Here is a 19557-nt window from a genome sequence, read left to right on the forward strand (position 1 = left end):
CACATGCTATAAAACAGTCTCGGGTGTTTTAAACAGTTTATTTTTTTATGACTGGTTTGTCATTTTAGAATCTGATCGTTTGCTTTCTGTGAAACAATATATTCATAAGATTCATACAATACAAAAACAGCCAAAACCATTGCGTTAAAAAATAAAAGCTTAAAATCCGCTTTTAGGGAAAAGTACATTTCAAGTGCTTTTTTTTATATCAAATACAAAAACAATGGAAAAATGTTAGACTGTTGTCATAAAACCACACTAGTAAAGCTCTGACAATGTGTGAAATGTTTGGATTAAAATATAGCATGCATTTGCTTGATAATAAAACTGTATATTGTGATAATATAGGATCCAAACAAGCCTCTGACCTGCATTACTTCATAAAGAGAGGCAAGTTTATGTGTTTATTTATATTTTCTTGATGATATTCATGGTGCTTCTACTACAACTTTATGAGTCTTTATACACCAGTAGCTCTTCTCCATCTACCAGACTGGGTATCACCTAAATTTAAATATAAATAAAGACGTATCAGATTGACTTCTATAGAATCATCAGTTGCTTGACATTTATTGATATTTTTCTAACCTTTTTCACCCTTCTCTCCTCTTGGCCCTTCGGGTCCTCTTTGTCCCGGCAGGCCAGATATTCCTGAGCTTCCTACAACCCCTTTAGATCAAAAAGTTACAATACCACTGTAAATTAGCAATGGCTCACGTTTTTCCCCTATTACAATATTTTAGTTCATGTCTTGCGAGGTTGAGCTATATCAATCGTCCCTTACATTATCAGCGCCTGTAACTGTTACCTTTCTCTCCTTTTGGTCCTGGGTATCCTCTCTCTCCTCTAGGTCCCTGCCTACCAGGGGGTCCTGGAATGGTCCCGTGTACTAAAAAGAATGAAATTATTTTACACAAATGATCCGAAAAGCATTTGGCAATTAAATATCTAATTGGCTTAAACAAAGTGGACACTGACTTCTAAAGAAGTCCACAAGGTCCGCAGTCACGTTTCCATAGGCAGCAAACACGCGGCTGTACCCGGTCGTGCCAGGAGGACCAGGGGGCCCTGGGGGTCCTTGGAACCGTTGTTCTTGTCCTCTCCAGTACCCCTCTGTAAGATCCTGCAGTAGACCCTGATCTGTAGGAAAGGTAAGATAGTTCAGCCAAAAATGTAAATTCAACATTTACAGACCCTCATGTCTAAACCTGTTTAAGTTTTTTCTGCAGAACACAAAAGAAGGTATTTTGAAGAACGTTGGTAACCAAACAACACTGGACCCCAATTGACTTGCATTCTATTAACACAAAACCACAGAGACATTGCTCAAAATATCTTCTTTTGTGTAAGAGTCATGACAGGTTTTGAACAACATGGGTGTTTTTGGGTGAACTTTAAGACAATTAGTTTTGTAATGTATTAATGAATAAAACGACTCACCCTTTATGTAGTCGGTCACTTTCAGTGCAACATTAGAATAGTCCAATGCTTCACCCGTCTCAGTGCCTAAACGATACTGGCTTCTCCCATTCTGATAATTGTATCCTGGTTCACCACGTTCACCTTTCTGTCCAGGGGGTCCGGGAGGCCCAGGGAGACTGTAGCGTCTTACAGCGTCACCTGAAAAAAGCCCCACTATTAAATGATACTTCAATCTACCATCATCTGTAATATAAACCAGGAGAATCAAAGATCTTCATGCAGATCTGATTCATGCATTCTGCTCTGACAATGCAGGGTGGAGGGTAACCGCATAACTTGCAGTATCGGTTAAATATTCATCTCTCAATGAGAAGTTACACTAGTGTCAGCTTTCAGAGACAAGTTACAAACTCACTGTTGAAGTACTCCTGCAGCTCAGCACGGATGTGTTCTCTCTGGGCTTGGGAAGATCCACTATATGATACCAGGCCTGTAACATCTCCTGGAGGTCCATGGGGTCCTCGTGGACCAGGTGGGCCTGGAGGTCCTCTAAAACCACTTTCTATATACCACAGAATGGCATCGTCATTGTCTTGTGACATGTTTATTGAAGGTGGATGGTAGAATAATATGTTGAGGCATCAGATGACTCACTCTGCAGGTAGAGCTGGATGTCCTCCAGTTTTAAACCTGAGATCACAGTTGAGCTGCTTCCTGAAGCACCGGGTTGACCAGGAGGTCCCTGTACGCCAGGAGGACCAGGCAGCCCAGGACGTCCAATGCTTCCACTGAGCCCTGATTCTTCAAGCACACACAAGGGTAATTTAAGGATTTTTTTGCTTTCCATGGTAAATGCTTTAAATGATTAAAAGTTCAAAAGAATCATGTACTCTGAATTAAAGTGGTAATGTCACTGTAGGTCGAGCCTGGTAGGCCGGGGGGGCCGGGAGGGCCTGGTGGTCCAGCCTTATTTATAATTCCCTGCTCTAGAAGTGAATTCATAAATGCCATTAGACAGAACTTAATATAAAATAGAATTTTCTGTGAACTATAAAAATTTAAACAAAATTAAATGAATATTAGAAATGTTGACACAGCAATAAACAGAAATTAAAGGGACATTTCACCCAAAAATAAAAATTCTATCATCATTTACTCACCTTCGAGTTGTTCTAAATCTGTATACATTTCTGTGTTCTCATGAACACAGAGAGAGATATTTGGAAGAATGCTTATTACCAAACACTTCTTGGACACCGTTGAATACCAAAGTAGGAAAAATTAGTTTATTATTTTTTGTTCTTTTGAACACAGAAGAAGATATTTTGAAGAATGAAGGAAAGTAGCAGTTCTGGTGCACTTTTGACTACCATTGTCATTTGTCCTACTATGTTAGTCAATGGTGTCCAAGAACTGTTTGTTACAAGCATTTGTCCAAATATCTTTCTCTGTATTCAGCACAACAAAGAAATTTATACAGATTTGGAACAATGCATGGGTGAGGAAATTATGACAAAACCTTTTTTGAGGGAACTGTCCCTTTAAGGCACTAAAATTATTAACTGATAATAAATGGGAACTAAAACTAGAAAAAGTAGAATGTATATAGAAAAACTTCTGAATTATAAAAAGCACATATAAATTGGTAAGAATGAACCTAATATGAATCAGATTTTTTTTTTTTGGTGCCCTTGTGTTGTTGGAGAAATAACACATTAGATTAGTCACATAACTCAGCTAAACGAACATACCTCTCATTATTCTGATGACATAGTTTGCTACTTCCTGTGTGTTGAAGCTAGTAGCAATACTGCCAGGTGCTCCCGGTGGTCCTTGAGGGCCAATCACATATCTCCTCACGTCCTCTCCTGAACAGAATCAAAGACAAAATCAAACAATCCATATTAATCCCTCAAAATTAACACCATCCACAGATCTGAGAGAAAACATTTATATCCACTGTTTACTCACTCTGTAACAGTGAAATAATGTATTCAGCAGTTATGCTTCCAGGTGGGCCTGGAGGACCCGGTGGACCTTGAGAACCTTGACTTATACTGACACCACTGATTCCAGAACCTGAAACAAGTTAATAATATTACCTCAATGTGGCCAGTGTGTGTCAATGCTATAATATGATATTATATAATATATAATATTCACAAAAATAGTTTTCTGAAATAAGAACATTTACATTTAGTCATTTACCAGAGACTTTTATCCAAAGCAACTTCTAAATGAGGTAAAAAATAGAAGCAACTGGAAAAACATTAGGACAACAAAATGCATAAGTGCAACAAAACTGGTCTCATAAAGCCCACCACAGTATACAAAGCTAAGGATTTTTTTTTAAGGATAGAAAGAGTAGAAAAGAAATAGAAGTCAGTACTAATCGCTTAGGGGTTGTGGGAAGAGATGTGTTTTCCGATGATTCTTAAAGATGGCTACAGAATCTGCTGATCTTGTAGCAGGCAGATCATTCCACAAATATGAAACAGATCCAGATAAGATACGTGAGAGAATTTTTTTACTTTCTATGGATGGTACAAGATGTGGTTCATTTGCAGTGGATAAAGTAGGGATCTGGCGGGTACATAAGTCTGTATTAGCGAGTGAAGATATGGGGGTGACGAGTGGTGGTCTTGTAGGCCAAGAAATATGCAATTATGACAGCCTAATAAATAGCTTTAACTTATGCAATACAAAACTATGTGTTATTTAGTGGAAATATTGTTAGGCTAGGATATTAACCTACATCTACAGTAGACAGAATTTAGATTTTTATGAGGCATTTAAAGCGGCCGTCCAATGGTGTTTCATGAATTCTCACTTCTTTACAATGTTAAACGTGCTGTCTTCTCATGCTTAACATGGTGAACTAGTCAATAAACGAGTTGGGCATATTGCGTTGTATTTCTGTGCTCGATACACTCCCCCAGCGATCGCACAGGTTTCGGAAAGTTTTTTTCGAACAAATAAAACTGTTTTGTAACAACTTTTCTTAGTCCCTTATTGGACAATTCTCTTCACTTGTGTGCAGGAGAGAGAGAGAGATCATATGTTCGCAAAATTCTGGTGTTTGTTTGTTCACTGCATTTGGGTGATGAATGTTATATAAACTGTGGATATAATGCTGGATTTGGAGATCGTTTGAAACTGATATATGGAGCCGTCCCAGCGCTACAAGATGCCAGACACCCCATGCAGTGAGTGAAACTGATGTCTGTGTTTTGTTGGCATTGGGTCGCTGCTGCGCATGTGCTTTAGTTCAGCCTACCCCTCCCCCCCCACACGCGCCGTATGATTTCGGAAAAAATCGTGCAGCTGTATGTATCGTTTATAAATGTGATCAAACTAAATACTCTTCGTAGATACGAAGTATGCAAAACTACTCTATAGGTACTAAAGATTAATATGAGATTGGCAGAAACTGTGTGTGTTAGGGCCGCTTTAAAACTTACGCTGAAGGTAGGCAACGACCCGAGATGCCACTTCCTCCACAGACACTGAAGCCCCAGGTGGTCCTGGTGGCCCTTGAATACTAGACAAATGCTGCCTCATGCTGTCACCTTGGTAGAGCACATGTTCATAGGGAAATTACCTTCTGTGTATATTCACGTCAAGAATCATTCAGATGAACAGGTACTCACTCTGCATATACTCCATGATGTAACGACGATAATCTGCAGTTGAATGTGATCCACCGGAATAGCCTGGAGCACCGGGAGGTCCAGGAGGACCAGCAGGACCAGGCACCCCTGGGGGCCCGACTGCCACTGACCCTAAGTATAGAGCATATGGAATATTATTTTTAACATGGACAAAGACATACTTTAAACAGCCAGAAAAGTTGTACAGTACAGAAAGTCAATTAATATTCACCTCTTGAATCTCTTTGGAATATCGCTGTACCTGGTAGTCCGGGCTCCCCTGCAGAATTAGTACAATGAAAACAGGTCAACAATAAGTTTCATTAAAGATACTATAACATCTTTGTACAATGTTTCCTGATCCTTATTTAAAGATTTACCATTACGTCCGTCTCGTCCCGGGGGTCCTGGAGGCCCTGGGGGACCTGGTGGTCCTTGACCCGCACCATATTCAGTGACTATTAATGAGTTAGAATTATAACATGTACAATTTATTTCATGTTAACTGTAGTTTTCATTTAATAGTAATACTGCTAGTAAACAACTAAAGACGTAAAATCGGTGAATGTCAATGTAACTGAATACAAGTAAGGGCAGATTAGAAGGCCAAGTGTCCAAAGCTATCTACACAGATATTTTTTCAATAATATTAACAACAATTTTTTTAACTTACTAACTCTACCGGAACTCCCCGCAAGGCCAGGTTGACCCGGTTCACCTAAGAAAAAAGAATAAAAAGATGTGATGGTTGATCTATTCAAAGATGTGTTCAGTGTTCATAATAATCATTGTGATTTGTTTGAAGTGTTGAAGTGAAGAGTAGAGCCTCACCTTGGTATCCCCTTGGTCCTTGAGCACCTGAAGTTAACACATATTAATCATTAGATTTTGGATATTAGTTGGGTAACTACTGTCTAATATAATGCTTTCAAAGTGGCCTTTCTGGAAAAGGCTAAAAGTAAGGTCAATAGAAAAAAAAGAATCAGCCTTGATCATTTGAAAACGTTATATTTCACCTGTTGCTCCTTTAGGCCCTGGAGAACCAGGTGGCCCAGGTGGTCCAGCAAAGAATGTTCCTGTGTTGGGAGAATTTGTCAGACTGTGAGACTTACAAAAATCACAATCCAATTATAACAGCATTTAAAACCATGTTTTTGTGCTGTAGCCGCCAAACCTGAATTTGGCACAAAGCTTCCTGAATCTCCCTTGTCTCCTTTTGGACCTGGTCTGCCGTATCCTATAAGACATTCAATAAACATTTCACGTTGTGTTAATAAAAGAACTGGCAGCACATATTTTAAGTTAGTGTTTTTTTACAAACAGCAAAACAGCTCAATTGAAAAAATGACAGATTTAATCTGTGGAAAGAATACTTTATGTAATTATACCTGGTTGACCTGGTGGTCCTGGTGGTCCTTGTATAGAATCTCCTATAGGAACAAAGCAAAATAAAATGACTCAATGCATTCAAATCTGATTTGTTTTTAATCCATACACAAATCCATTGAGATATTATTACAAAAAAACATTGTTTACTTGAAGACATAGTTTAACATATTGGTCCTATTATTATACCTGGACGTCCAGGAGGGCCTGGGGGACCTGGTGGTCCAGTCACATCAGCATTCTGTGCACCATAAACACCTAAAACATCATACACACAGACGTTATGTCAATGTGTCTCTCTTATGCATGTATTGAAATGAGATCTTTTTCCTGAGACTCACTTTCTGCTCGCCTTGAACTCACGGTCTCACTAGTTCTGACTGCAATACCAGGTTCACCTTGATCTCCCTGATCTCCCTTGGGACCTTTAGGACCTGCAAAAACATGGAGATGGAAAGGTAGATGGAATACCAATTTAGTAAGATTTTTAATGTACTTGTGTGTTTTTCGTGTAGTAAAATATCAACAGCAAGTGTATCAGATGCAGTTTTACCAGGCTGTCCAGGAAGTCCAGCAGGGCCGATTGGACCTAGTGTGACAAGATAAATAATTTACATTAGTAAGGTATCAGGAGTGTTCTCATTTTCATTCAACGTGTTTGCTTTACATACTGTATCTATTGATGTGCAACTAATGCAATATGACGATTTGTGTTTTGGTCTTAAGAAGGAGACGGCTGTTTGGTTGTTTTTAACATTGTGATATATGTTATAGATTATTTCCATACCTGAGAGTCCAGGGTGTCCAGATGGGCCAGGAGGTCCAGGGCTGCCAGGTGGGCCTGAGATAGCCACTGAGCTAGAGCCAGCTGCAAAATCAACAAAGTCCATGTCAGATGAAAACTCTCAGTTTTTCATAACACAATTTTCATTTTTGGGTGGAATATCCCTTTAATTTATTGAACTGTTCAGTGATCTGATGCTTCAGATAGTCTTACCTGCATTAATCACTCTACCAGGTGCACCGATCTCACCTGTAAACATTTTACAACGATTAATGTTAACATGCACAACGCATTTTTTTTACAGATATGACTCCAATGTTCGATAATACCTCAATAATACTAATACTAAAGCAGATTCTAAAATTAAAAATAAAACTTAATTTATACAAACGTCATCACACCTTTAACCCCTGGTTGACCAGGATTGCCAGGAATGCCTATGATTAAATAAATCAAAAATGTTTTTAAAGTCTGCACACAAATATATTTACACTGTAAGCTAAACTACAGAATGAACAGAAAAAAAGAAAGTAGCGAAACAGTGTTATACCTGGAGGTCCTTGTAGACCAGGAGTTCCTGAATCGAAAAGGTCAGTGAAAAACAAGTTAGACAAAAGCATGTGATTTTATTGTGATTATCAGCTATATACGGTAGTATAATGTTTACATTAATAAATGTTTATATTATAAAGTGACATATGATTGAAACTATGTTCATCCATGGAGCTGACATTGGATTTTATACCTGGAAGTCCAGCATCACCAGGTGGCCCGGCTGGTCCTCGGATTCCTGGTAGGCCAATTGACCCTGTCTCACCTGGGGATGAGCAAACACAATAGAGATACATACACAAATACTGAAAAATGTTAAACTTTATTATTATATAATTTATAAATGTCACTTACCTCTTTGGCCTTTTTCACCATCAGGTCCTTGAGATCCTAGTTTGACGTTAGAATGTTAGGCAAGTCAAATTATGTCATTTTATTTGCGTAGCGCTTTAGTACATACGGTTCTATCATCATGCCTTAACATTTAAAGCAAGACAAAATAAACTTGTTTAGTGTAACCAGTACTAAGATTTTTCTCTTCACATGTGTCTGATATAGTCTTCATTCAATTTGCACTATGTGATATAACTTTACTCTAAGGTTAGTGCTTATTTATACAGATAAATTACCTGCTGATCCTTTTGCTCCTTTCTCACCAGATGGTCCAGGTCTCCCTGCAGACCCAGGAAAACCTGATAAAATCCACAAAAGTTTAAGTGTAAACTTGTCTTATATTTAAACATACTGTAACATATGTTAATCAAGCCACAGCCTAAGTTTACAAACCTGAAATCCCACTGTCTCCTTTATCACCGTGATCACCTGCGATAAAATACACATAATTTCACAATACACATGTCACAATAACTACAGTGGATAAGTTGTGATGATTAATTTCCTTTAAGATAAAATATGATTTGTTACAAACCTTTAGTTCCAGGTGGACCCCTATCACCTGCAAAAAAAAGGAATTTTTAACGGTATTATAGCAGAGTTAGTTATGCTAAATCAAAATCATTCATTCAGAAAACAACTATAAACCTTTAGGACCAGGTTCACCGCTAAAGCCTCGAGGACCTTGTTCACCTGCACAGGAAGGAAAAGGAGGTTTTAAATTTGTCATTATATTACATGATGGCAAAAATGTGTGATGTCAATAATAAAAAACATTTGTTTGAATAACAAGGTTTATTACCCTGTAAACCGGCAGCACCTGAACAGATAAAATAACAAACCAATTATTATGACAATAACAATGATAATGATTAAATCTTACAACAATTAAGTATAAGCCTTTTGAAATAAATAAATATAAAAATATGTATACATTTCAGTTAATTTAATTTGTATTAACCGTTTTGATATTTAATAAGTTAAATATTAAATAAATAAACATCAATTATGTCTATATGTTATGTTTCATTGTTTTGGCAGAATCTTACCCCTTTCACCCTTTTCTCCCATTCCTGGTGGTCCTGGCTCTCCACGGGATCCATCTCTTCCCCTGAAACCTGCTGGCCCATCTGCACCCTGTTCACCTGTAAAACACATTTTTAAAGAACATATTTTTTAGTCTACAATCATGTTCTAATAAAAATAAAATATAAAATCAGTCACGTACAGCAATATGGACTACTGAACTTAAAACCTTGCCGTTACAAGTAAACATTACATTTTTCTTCAGTTTACCATGTACTTTTAATTTAATTCGAAATAATGAATGTGCTATATACCAGGTTATAGACGTGTTAAATTATGTACCTTTTTCTCCTTTTGACCCGTCTCTTCCTGGATGTCCTGGCACTTCAGTAACATATCAAATGACATTAAAATCTGAGACCTATTATGACTTTAGTTTTATTAACAGATCAAGTATCACTCTCACCTGATAGTCCTGGTAAACCACTGTCTCCTGCAAAACCAGTTCAAAAGTTAGTATGGCCACAAGGAAATGATAAGAACTCAAATGAATTCAAACTGTACAAACCTTTGGACCCTTGAGGTCCAGTGTCACCTAAAAGTGGCAAAAAGAGTAAACATAAATAATACAATAATACAAATTAAGTCTCTCTTTACAAATCCATAGACGTTTTCTGTATCTTGTATTTACCTTTTGGCCCCCGCAGTCCTCCTTCAGCTTTGACTAAAGACATGAGATGCTCTACATACAAAAAAAATGTGTTGTTAAATTATAAGGTTTTAGATCATATTTATATATTATATACATTTAATAAAAATGCAGTGATTTCACACATTTGTGCAGTTCAGATAAATTATATTATCAGAAACCAGATTTGAGGGAAATATTCATGGTCAAAACCCTAAAAACTTTGGGCCCCACTGTATATAAATGTGTTTTACAATAAATACATTTTTACAAACCCATAAATATAGTGAATGTCAAAAATCGTAATAAAGATATAAAGCTATTAAATTGACCAGATGGTGTTTTGCAAATAAATTCAATCATGCAGCTCATGTAGGATGTAGAAATGATCATGATCATAGTATAAAAACCACTGCTTTATGAGACTTCATACCTCTCGTGGCTTCAGACTTCATCTCTGTTCTCAGAGTTTGTTGTATATAACTTTGCAGTGCTAAATTGCCTGAAAAGTCTGTAGACCCCAGATCCAGTGTATTCTCATATGCAGATCTAACTCCACCATTGTTGACGTCAATAGGAGCTAACAGGCGACTTGTGTGTGGATTCATGGAGGAGGAAATTCCCTCAAGATTACTGACACGATTCTTCAGTTTCTTCACCTCCTCAGCTTCAAGACAAGAGATGTTTACATTGATAAATACAAAAGAGACACTTCAGCACTACTTTTTCCCTAATATTCCTTCTTGCATTCTTCCTGATATTAACTCCTTCACAGGAATGACAGACTTACCCAAAGCAATGAGTCCAAACAGAAGTCCAAGGAGCAGCAGAAGACCGAGCAAAAAGCCAAACAGCCACTTCCACCATGAACAGCAATGCGGCCCACAACAACCCCCTACACAGTTACAGTCGTCCTCATCCTCAGACTTATGAATCTCTGACAGGACACAAACAGCAGCAGAGACGTTAACTTCACAAATCAGTCAAACATGGAATGGAATGCTAGAAATGTCATATACTGTACATTTGCAAAGTTTATTTCACAATAGTTTTGGGATTGAACAACAGCATATCATTTTTGTACTGAACATAATAATAATAGCAACAAGAATAAATAAGTTTACCTGCATATGTAGCTTTATCTTTTGTCGTCACTGCTCCAGACCCATCTTTGAAGATGAATATTTTTGGGTGATGCAAATACATAGTTTCAATTCAGTATGTTCATGACTTTAAAGTATTTTACTTGTTGTTTTCTATTCTTATATATTAAAAATATAAAAAGGGTTCTTACAGTATGCACCAGAGCTAGACTTGACTGCTGCGCTTTCAGAATAGCTGGTAGTAAAAATATCCTTCTTCACTGAAACATCTGAATATGAATCTATAATGAAAACATTGTGTGGTGTTCAGTTATTCCAAATATAGTGTAAATCTAGAATATAACATGTTATGGGATGTTTTATTAGAACCATTTCAACACCAACATGAATAATTCAGTGTTTACCCGCTTTGCCATTGGGGGCGCTGGTGGTAAACTGCTTGCCACTGTCTTTGGTCAAAATAAGTTCTTCTGTCTCTCTCTTCACAGGAATGTTCTCTTTCTCTGATGTCAGATATTTCTTTGTCACGTTCTCATTAAGGACCCTTGTGCCAATTCCTAAATACAATTCACAGTGTTTCTGTTTATCATGCAGCAATAGCTTTGCGTTCAAAGAACCAAAGAATACAAGGAATAAAACCTGACTTAATATGACAACCACCTGAAGTGGAGACACCTGTGCTCACTCCAGCAGTGCTGTTTGGACTTGCTGAATAGTTTTTCTGCACTGCATATCCTAAAGGATTCCCAAACATAAACAACGTTTCACATTTTACAGTGTTGGGTTTCTATTTTTCATAAATGCTCATTAATATGTATTGAGTCAGTTTCTCTGGACACTAATTCAAATGCTTTTGAATCAAACACCTGAAGTGGAGACACCTGTGCTCACTCCAACAGGGCTGTTTGGACTTGATGAATAATTTTTCTGCACCCCATATCCTGAAGAATACAAGAAATGCACATTCTAAAACTGTCTTTCATATTGTCAATAAAAGCATTTTCAATTGCTTTACCACAAAAATAAATGTTACTGCACAGTATACTATGTATATTGTATGAATATAAGAATATAATTAAATATAAGTTTAAAAAATAGATAAAATGATTCTCAATTAAAACAACCACCTGAAGAAGAGACACCTGTGCTCAGTCCAAGAGGGCTGTTTGGACTTGATGAGTAATTTTTCTGTACCCCATATCCTGAAGAATGCAAGATACGCACAAAATAAAATGATAGCATTTTGAATTGCTTTACCACAAAAATAAATGTTACTGCACAGTATACTATGTATATTGTATGAATGGAAAATATAATGTATAATAGTTAAATATTAGTTCATAAAAGAGATAAAATAATTCTCAATTCAAACAACCACCTGAAGTGGAGACACCTGTGCCCAGTCCAACAGGGCTGTTTGGACTTGATGAGTAATTTTTCTGTACCCCATATCCTGAAGAATGAAAGGAATGCACAATATAAAAGTGTATCTCTCACATTCTCAATAAGACATTAGCATTTTCACTTGCCTGACAACAAAAAATTTTTTTAGTGTATGTATGTGTATTTATGTATGTATGTATGCTTGTGCATAGAAAGAATATATTTGAATGAAATATACGTTTAAAAAACAAAGAAAATTTTGATTAAAACAAACACCTGAAGTGGAGACACCTGCGCTCACTCCAACAGTGCTGTTTGTGATTGATGAATAATTTTTCTCCACCCCATACCCTAAAAAAACAAACAGATTAACAAATACACATAAACATGTATGTATGTATGCAATGTTTTTATATGTAATTATACATGTAATTATAATGTGTACCTGGAATTGTGTTAGCTCCACTGGAACTTAAAACTCCTAAATTGTTTTGGAATCCATACACTATACAACAAGTAAAAACATAATTTTTATGTAATTAAATGTATATATGAAAGGTTTGATAGAACTGATTTGTTGATTAATGATCAAACTCTATAATGTAAAATAACACTTGTATAAAACGGTATTTTGGCAGTTGGGGCAGCAGCAAAAAAAGTTAAATAACATCTTTGTAAAGTTAAAGTACATGATATTCGCACCAGATTGCAAGTTTGCTATCTATTTATGTTATTTAATTATTTTTACTGCATTTTGCATTTTCATGCAAAAATCCATGAAAATTTGGTCAAATAAAACAAGTGTTTAAAAGCATAACCTATTGCCAAATTGATGCAGACCTGATAAAGAAGATGGGGATGTGCTGTGGACAAGAGAAGCTCCAGTTGACATGTTGTTGGTGTTGCTGTGGAAGCTGTAGGCTGCATTACCAGTGGAGGGCAGTGTGGAGGTGTTCCATGTAAATGAGGACAGGTCAGTCTCCGGAAAAGTGTTATCGTATTGCTCAGCTAAGAAAATCGGAAGAAAAGTCTTAAAACTTTGGAATAGGTGTGGGACATGACTTATGTGCATTTATAAACCAGGGAGTGGCATGTGAAAACCCCTATAGGTGTGGTGGGAGTACTAAAACAAGATTATACGAACAGTTCAACATGTCATCAGCCTGAGCTGTCTTCATCTTCCTGTCAATGCCTGGCTTTGTCGAGATGCTGGTCTCTATGGTGGCTTTGCGAGGGACGGGCAGAGGAGAGGTGCAGGGAGATCTTGTAGGGCTTACGCTGGCAGAGCGTGATCCTTTCAGTAGCCTTTTCACATCATCTAGCTCTGTCCCTGTTTAAACATGCCTTTACTGGTCACTTTCTCAGACTATCGGCCACTGTAACGTTAAAAACCCCTTAAACTAATGTAATGCTAATAAAATAATTTTAAAAAACTTTTCAAAAAGGGAGTATTCAAACATAATTTCACACTTATGTGCATGCTTTAAACATTTTGCCATTTGGATCAATATCTCTATTTAATACATTTTAACATAATTTATTAGAAAGAAAACCTACATCTTGCGGATGGAGATGCACTCTGTAGTCTTGTCCTGATCTCCGACTCTAAAGAAGAGAGAGATCATTTGTGTGAGAGAGAATGTGTGTGAGAGAGAATAAGACGGACCAGGGGATGAAGAAACTGTTTGAACTTGTAATAACTCAACATTGATGTATTCATTACAGCTTAAAGCACCATTACAGCTTACAGCACAGAAATAATAAATTCTTCTTAGTAATTTGTGAAACTAGTAGAAATCACCAGTACTTCATCAAATATTATCCAACATTATTTACACATAGTGTAGGTATTATTTATGTATTTATATACAGCCACGAGAAAAAATAGCAGACCATTCTAGCCATCTGTTGAATTTCAACAAAATCAAACCACAGGAGAGACATGATTGACAAGACTGACGAAAACTGTGATAGTTTATAGCTTTAACTTTTCCTACATGTACAAATATTGGTGTAGTTTTGCTTAAAAGTGAATCTGAACTTGTTTTCTTTGCAGGTCTGAAAAATACACATGGCTAAAGGTTCTTCACAGCCATAGATCAGTCAAAGATTCTTTAGAGAACCATCTCTTTCTTACTTTTTATGATCTGAAGAACCTTTTAGTAGTTAGTAGTACACAGAATGAAACACAAATGTGACCACAAAAACTGGACAACTAAACCAGCCCTATGGGTCAATCTTTTCGAAATTGAGATTTTTACATCATCTGAAAGCTGAATAATTAAGCTTTCTATAGATGTATGGGTTGTTAGGATAAGACAGTATCTGGCGGAGATATAACATTTTAAAACTCTGAAATCCGAGGGAGCAAAATTGGCATTTTGAGTTGGAATATTGAGAAAATGGCATGCTGTCAGGCCATCCACTCGCGAAAATAAAGTGAAATAAACTAAATAAACTTCTTGAAACAGTGTCAAACAGTAGTGTTCGGACCATAAACATTTGACTGAGCTATGTGCTAAACTACTTTCACTTTCATCACAGTCCTACAGCTGGTAAAGAATTCAGCTAAACACATTCTAAGATAACCAACGGTCAAATAACATCTTCCATGACCTTAACATCGGCTGTAAAAGCTGTTTTGTGTAATACACTGATATTGTGTGTGTGCGCATACCTCTTAAACACTTCTATGAAACGTCCATTGAAGTTTTCTTGCAAATGTCTCCTGGTCAATCTGCTTGTTTTATTATCCAACTTGGGTCCAATGTAAAGAGGCAAAACTAACGCATCTGTTATTTATGATAATTAATATAATGCCATTCGCCATTCGTCGCCATGATGCCATTCGGTCCGGTGTCATTCCCCACGCAATAGTAGGAAAAAAATGGCGATCTCTAACAAAGATTGCCTCCGTTACACTTCGATCTATCCGCATGTGTAACTGATAAAAAGAAGTTGACACCATTGTTGCTGTTTATTGATAAAAGCCAAAGCTTATGAATACACATGAGAGGGGCACCGACCAATCACAAAAGCCTGAGAAGCGGAAGCCAATCTAAACATTTTGTTAGAGGTGGGACAGCGATGAACAATAGACTTGAAATATGTGAAATATAAAGCGTTTTTTTTAATTAGAAACATCAACATCAATTGTTAAACACCCACAAAACATAATCAAAACCTCTAAAACAACCAACGACTGGGTCCTTTAATATACTAATGATTTTTGGCATAAAAGAAAAATGTATCAATCCGGCCCATGCAATGTTTTTTTGGCTTTTACTAAAAACGTTCCCGTGCGACTTGTGATCCAGGATCACAAATTATAATTTTACCTAAAAGCATATTAAATCCATAATTTAATTTTTTTCAGTGGCTGTATTTACTGCTGTGCAAAACATTAAGAGACCATTTCTGAGACCATTTTTCTGATTTAAAAAATGTAAACTTTTATTTGATAGAAGAACCCTTTTTGTCTAAATGGTTCGATAAATAACCTTTAACATCCGAAGAACCTTTCTGTTTCACAAAAAGTTCATTGTGGCAAAAAATATCTTCAGATTATGAAAAGGTAAGAAAGAGATCACTCTTTAAAGCACCTTTGACTAAATTATTCCTTGTGCAACCATAAATGGTTCTTATATGGCATCGCTGTGAAGAAACTTTAAAGCACCTTTATTTTTTATTTGTAGAGTGTTTAGGTAAAACTAGCGTTTTTGTTTCATTCTGTGGACTAATAACAATATTTCTCCAAAATTTCAAATAAAAAGATTGCTTCTATTTGCTTTTATTTGCAAAAAATGCTCTGCATTCAGGAAAACCTCAATTTTTTTATTTTTATGTGATTATCATGATTGTTTTTATTATCACAGTTTTGTGTGTTGACATTATGTCACTCCTGGGGTTTGATTTTATTGAAATACAACGAACACTGGACTAGAATGGCCACAATACATAAAGAAATGCTGATTTGAAATGAAAATTTAGAATAGTCTCTTCATTTTTCCTTGCTGTCTATTATGTACATATTGCTAACCTTACCTCTGCTGTGAGTCCTCCCTCTAGATGATCCTATAAACACAAATTAAACCAACAATGAATACTTTTTTCATAAAGCTTGGTATAAATCTTATAAATTAATGGTATAAATATTGCTGTGCGTTGGTGTTACCATGGTCCTTTCTTTTGGTCTCTGGGGACGAATTGTCACTTGAGCTTCCTAAAATAGACGACACATTAACATAAATATAACAAAATGAAAGAAAACATATTTTTTCCAAGGCGGTTCCTTCCTCAATTCCGATTTACCATCGTAATGACTGGAAAGAGTGCTTTTGCTTTTCTTCTCCAGAAACAAAGGGGAGACGCAGGAATCTTGTGTTCTCCTATTGCCATCAGAAGAGCTGGATCTCACCCTTAGCCCAGAGCCCGATCCAAACGCACTATCAAAACCATCAGAAGAGCCACCTGCCTTCCTGCTTATACTCACAGAGTTCTCCTCTGTCAGAAGGTCACTGAGATCAGATCCTAATCCACCCGTACTCCCACCCCCAGAAGCTAAATCACAGAGATGAAGATGGTTTAGCCCAAAGATATTGCCTTAACAATGTTTATGCAGGTTTAGGAATGTTTATTCTAACATTTTTCTATATTTAGTTAAACAACTGCTATGTTATGTTTGCTTACAGGAAAAGAAGTAAGAACTGTTTTGGGTTATAATGTTCTTGTCCAAGCTAGAACTTCCAGAGTGACTTGACATTCCCTTCCCGGACGATGCACTGAAGCCTCCTGGGGGTTAAAACATGACAAACTGCAACAATTTCCACTTTGATCTCATATTGCAAACAGACACTCTACTGGTATACTGGTAAAGCCACCATATGGCAAACAAGAAATATCCCATGATATAAAAGAGAGCAAAAAAATTAAAAAGTTAAGCTGAATAAAACACCTTGAGCACAGAGAAACTGTGTTGAATGAGCTGAGGTAACTTACGTGGTGGGAGAGATGTGAGTCTAGTTTCAGTGCCTGTTTTTAGAATACATGTCTTCAGAATGTGCAAACTTCTCTTTGAAATACAAATTTTTTAATGCAGAAAAACAACCCACGATTCAAACTGAATATTTAAATTACATTAGAGAACCACTAGATGGCATAAACAGAGTAAAAGAATCACTAGATGGCTAGATGGAAGTCTTACAAATGATTCACAATAACAGTTACATAAATTCAGTGCTGGAACTAAAGTGAGTGATCAAAACATCCCTACCTTTGTCTCCTAAACTCCCCACTGAATAGTTTCTTTGTCCTAAATCGTCCATTTCATTATAACTGAAGGAAAATAACATAAAAGCAATATGGTTTTATTTTTGGAGCTACGTTTGAATGTAAAATTGTAAACTAGAAAAACCATGGTAAATATCTCTTATATAAAGTGGAATCTGTTACCTGCATTATACATCTAACACTTACAGATACCAACAAAAAAGCTTTAGAGGTTTTCTGGTTTGTTAACTCATTTATGAAACATATTTGCTGGGGTGTGTAAAATGACTTAATCTCTTGTTTCGAAAGAGAACAGCAGAATCTGGAGAGCATATGGAGAAGTGTTTAACTGCATTTCTGCTTGTTCCCACAGCAACAAGTTTTAACAAGAAATGTAATACTCCAATGCACACTGAAAAACAGGGTTTTTTCCCCTATTTCCTGGAAGATTCCACTCATATTACAGGGCAAGTATTTTATAGAATGGATGTCTTATCCAGATCATTGCCAAACTGTAATTATACTTGGCACATGTAGCATTAATGCAGAATAATCCCTAAGGGATGATAATTAGTGGCAATAAAGGCTTGCAGGAACAACTCCGGTCTCATATTTACACTGAAGAAAGTGAAGCAGTTCACTACCACACCCTCCACACATCCATAACAAATGCAAGCCCAGCTACTGGTTCCCCAATAACCACAACAAATCAAAAAGCTGAACATAATGGATGGTGTCTCATGCACAAACAGTATCTGTATTATTAGTGGCGATTATCCATGCACAATCCTTTACTATTATTCATCAGACTTTGTTAATGTGTGATACACAATCTTTTTCAAACACTTTCTTTTTCATATGTACAGTGAATGAGCCATTATAAAAATTTTACGAAACGTTTTTTGGTCCTTCAATTTGCAATTATTTTCAATATCTTTACTGGAGTATGTGAGTTATCTCAAGATTTTAACAAGAACAGAAGATATCAACATCCAAACTCAGGTTCAAACCATCACAAAATCTGGATACAAAGAACCCTTGTTGTTTTTATTTATTTTATGTATTATCAAAGGAAACAACATATGGATATGATCTGTAAATAGAGTGTAATGTTTTGCGGGAGATTATATAACTAAAAGACTGCATCTATCGCATCTGCAATTGATTTTTATCTTTACTTCTTTCATGCAGTTGAAAAGGAAAATATCCAAAATGTGTGAAAGTTGTGTAAGGTTATATAAAATAAAAGACGCTTTACCTTTGATCCTGGAAAGAGCAGAATGATTTTGGTTTCTTTTTAAAGAAAAGTCCAGTTAAGCGTCCACTGAGGAGTTGTCCATGAACTTCACCTGTGCAGTATGTGAAAGTTGTTGCCCAAATTCTGTTGTGTTCTATTTCATCTTCTTTCTTCTTTCACAGGCAAGTTTTCACAGGACTCCTGGGTTGGATTTTAAACTGAGCCACTCCCCTGTCTTTTGGCAGGTACACACAGACAGACTTTGAAGAACACAATGCCCTTAGGAATCACAGTTTCATCCTTTATGATTCTGCAAACTGAAGCTTTAGGACATGTTCAGATGAAGACAGGTGTGGCTGAACGTGTCACACAGCAAAAAACAACACACTTCAAATGTTAGGAAGTAGGATTAAACAACCACGGTTGGCATAGCAGTGTAAATAGTAGAGGATATGTATTTTGTATAACCTCAAGTAGTCTAGTCTGAAATTAAATCATTTTACAGTTTGTTTTATTTGAGAATTTGTGAAATAATTTTCCCTGTAAGTTACAGTAGGAGGTAGTGAAGTCTACTATCCCCTTCCCCTGAACCTAAACCTAGAAACCAAATGCTATTATTAGATCAGGTATAAAGCTCGATTTGGCATTTTATGCACTTTTTTAAA

General features: G+C 36.5%; 1 protein-coding gene across 5 annotated transcripts; it reads right to left on the reverse strand.

Annotated features, from left to right (window-relative positions):
- Positions 1–24: 24 nt before the first annotated feature.
- On the reverse strand, positions 25–19199 carry col17a1b (collagen, type XVII, alpha 1b). Of its 5 annotated transcripts, XM_056761403.1 has the most exons (59): positions 18914–19199; positions 17660–17721; positions 17386–17418; positions 17077–17178; positions 16699–16947; positions 16562–16609; positions 16432–16461; positions 13945–13992; positions 13532–13717; positions 13228–13395; positions 12833–12892; positions 12664–12738; positions 12383–12457; positions 12132–12206; positions 11871–11945; positions 11665–11739; positions 11409–11561; positions 11196–11285; positions 11026–11070; positions 10692–10838; positions 10335–10568; positions 9905–9955; positions 9782–9808; positions 9680–9706; positions 9556–9597; positions 9237–9332; positions 8990–9007; positions 8836–8880; positions 8723–8749; positions 8581–8616; positions 8424–8486; positions 8149–8184; positions 7988–8059; positions 7793–7819; positions 7644–7679; positions 7456–7491; positions 7246–7326; positions 7012–7047; positions 6800–6892; positions 6648–6716; positions 6461–6502; positions 6247–6309; positions 6089–6148; positions 5904–5930; positions 5746–5790; positions 5453–5530; positions 5305–5352; positions 5073–5204; positions 4884–4991; positions 3394–3501; positions 3174–3290; positions 2313–2408; positions 2077–2223; positions 1838–1984; positions 1441–1620; positions 979–1140; positions 809–889; positions 589–669; positions 25–504 (listed from the first exon to the last, which is right to left on the reverse strand). In XM_056761403.1, exons 2-59 carry the CDS (start codon positions 17709–17711, stop codon positions 461–463), a joined length of 4704 nt encoding a protein of 1567 aa, XP_056617381.1. In that variant the 5' UTR covers positions 17712–17721; positions 18914–19199; the 3' UTR covers positions 25–460. The 5 variants fall into 5 exon arrangements, with proteins under 5 accessions (XP_056617381.1, XP_056617382.1, XP_056617383.1 ...); XM_056761404.1 differs by lacking the exon at positions 12383–12457; XM_056761405.1 differs by lacking the exon at positions 12132–12206.
- Between the last annotated feature and the right edge of the window lie 358 nt (positions 19200–19557).

Source organism: Triplophysa dalaica, chromosome 11 (assembly GCF_015846415.1).
Source record: "Triplophysa dalaica isolate WHDGS20190420 chromosome 11, ASM1584641v1, whole genome shotgun sequence".
Taxonomy (NCBI): domain Eukaryota; kingdom Metazoa; phylum Chordata; class Actinopteri; order Cypriniformes; family Nemacheilidae; genus Triplophysa; species Triplophysa dalaica.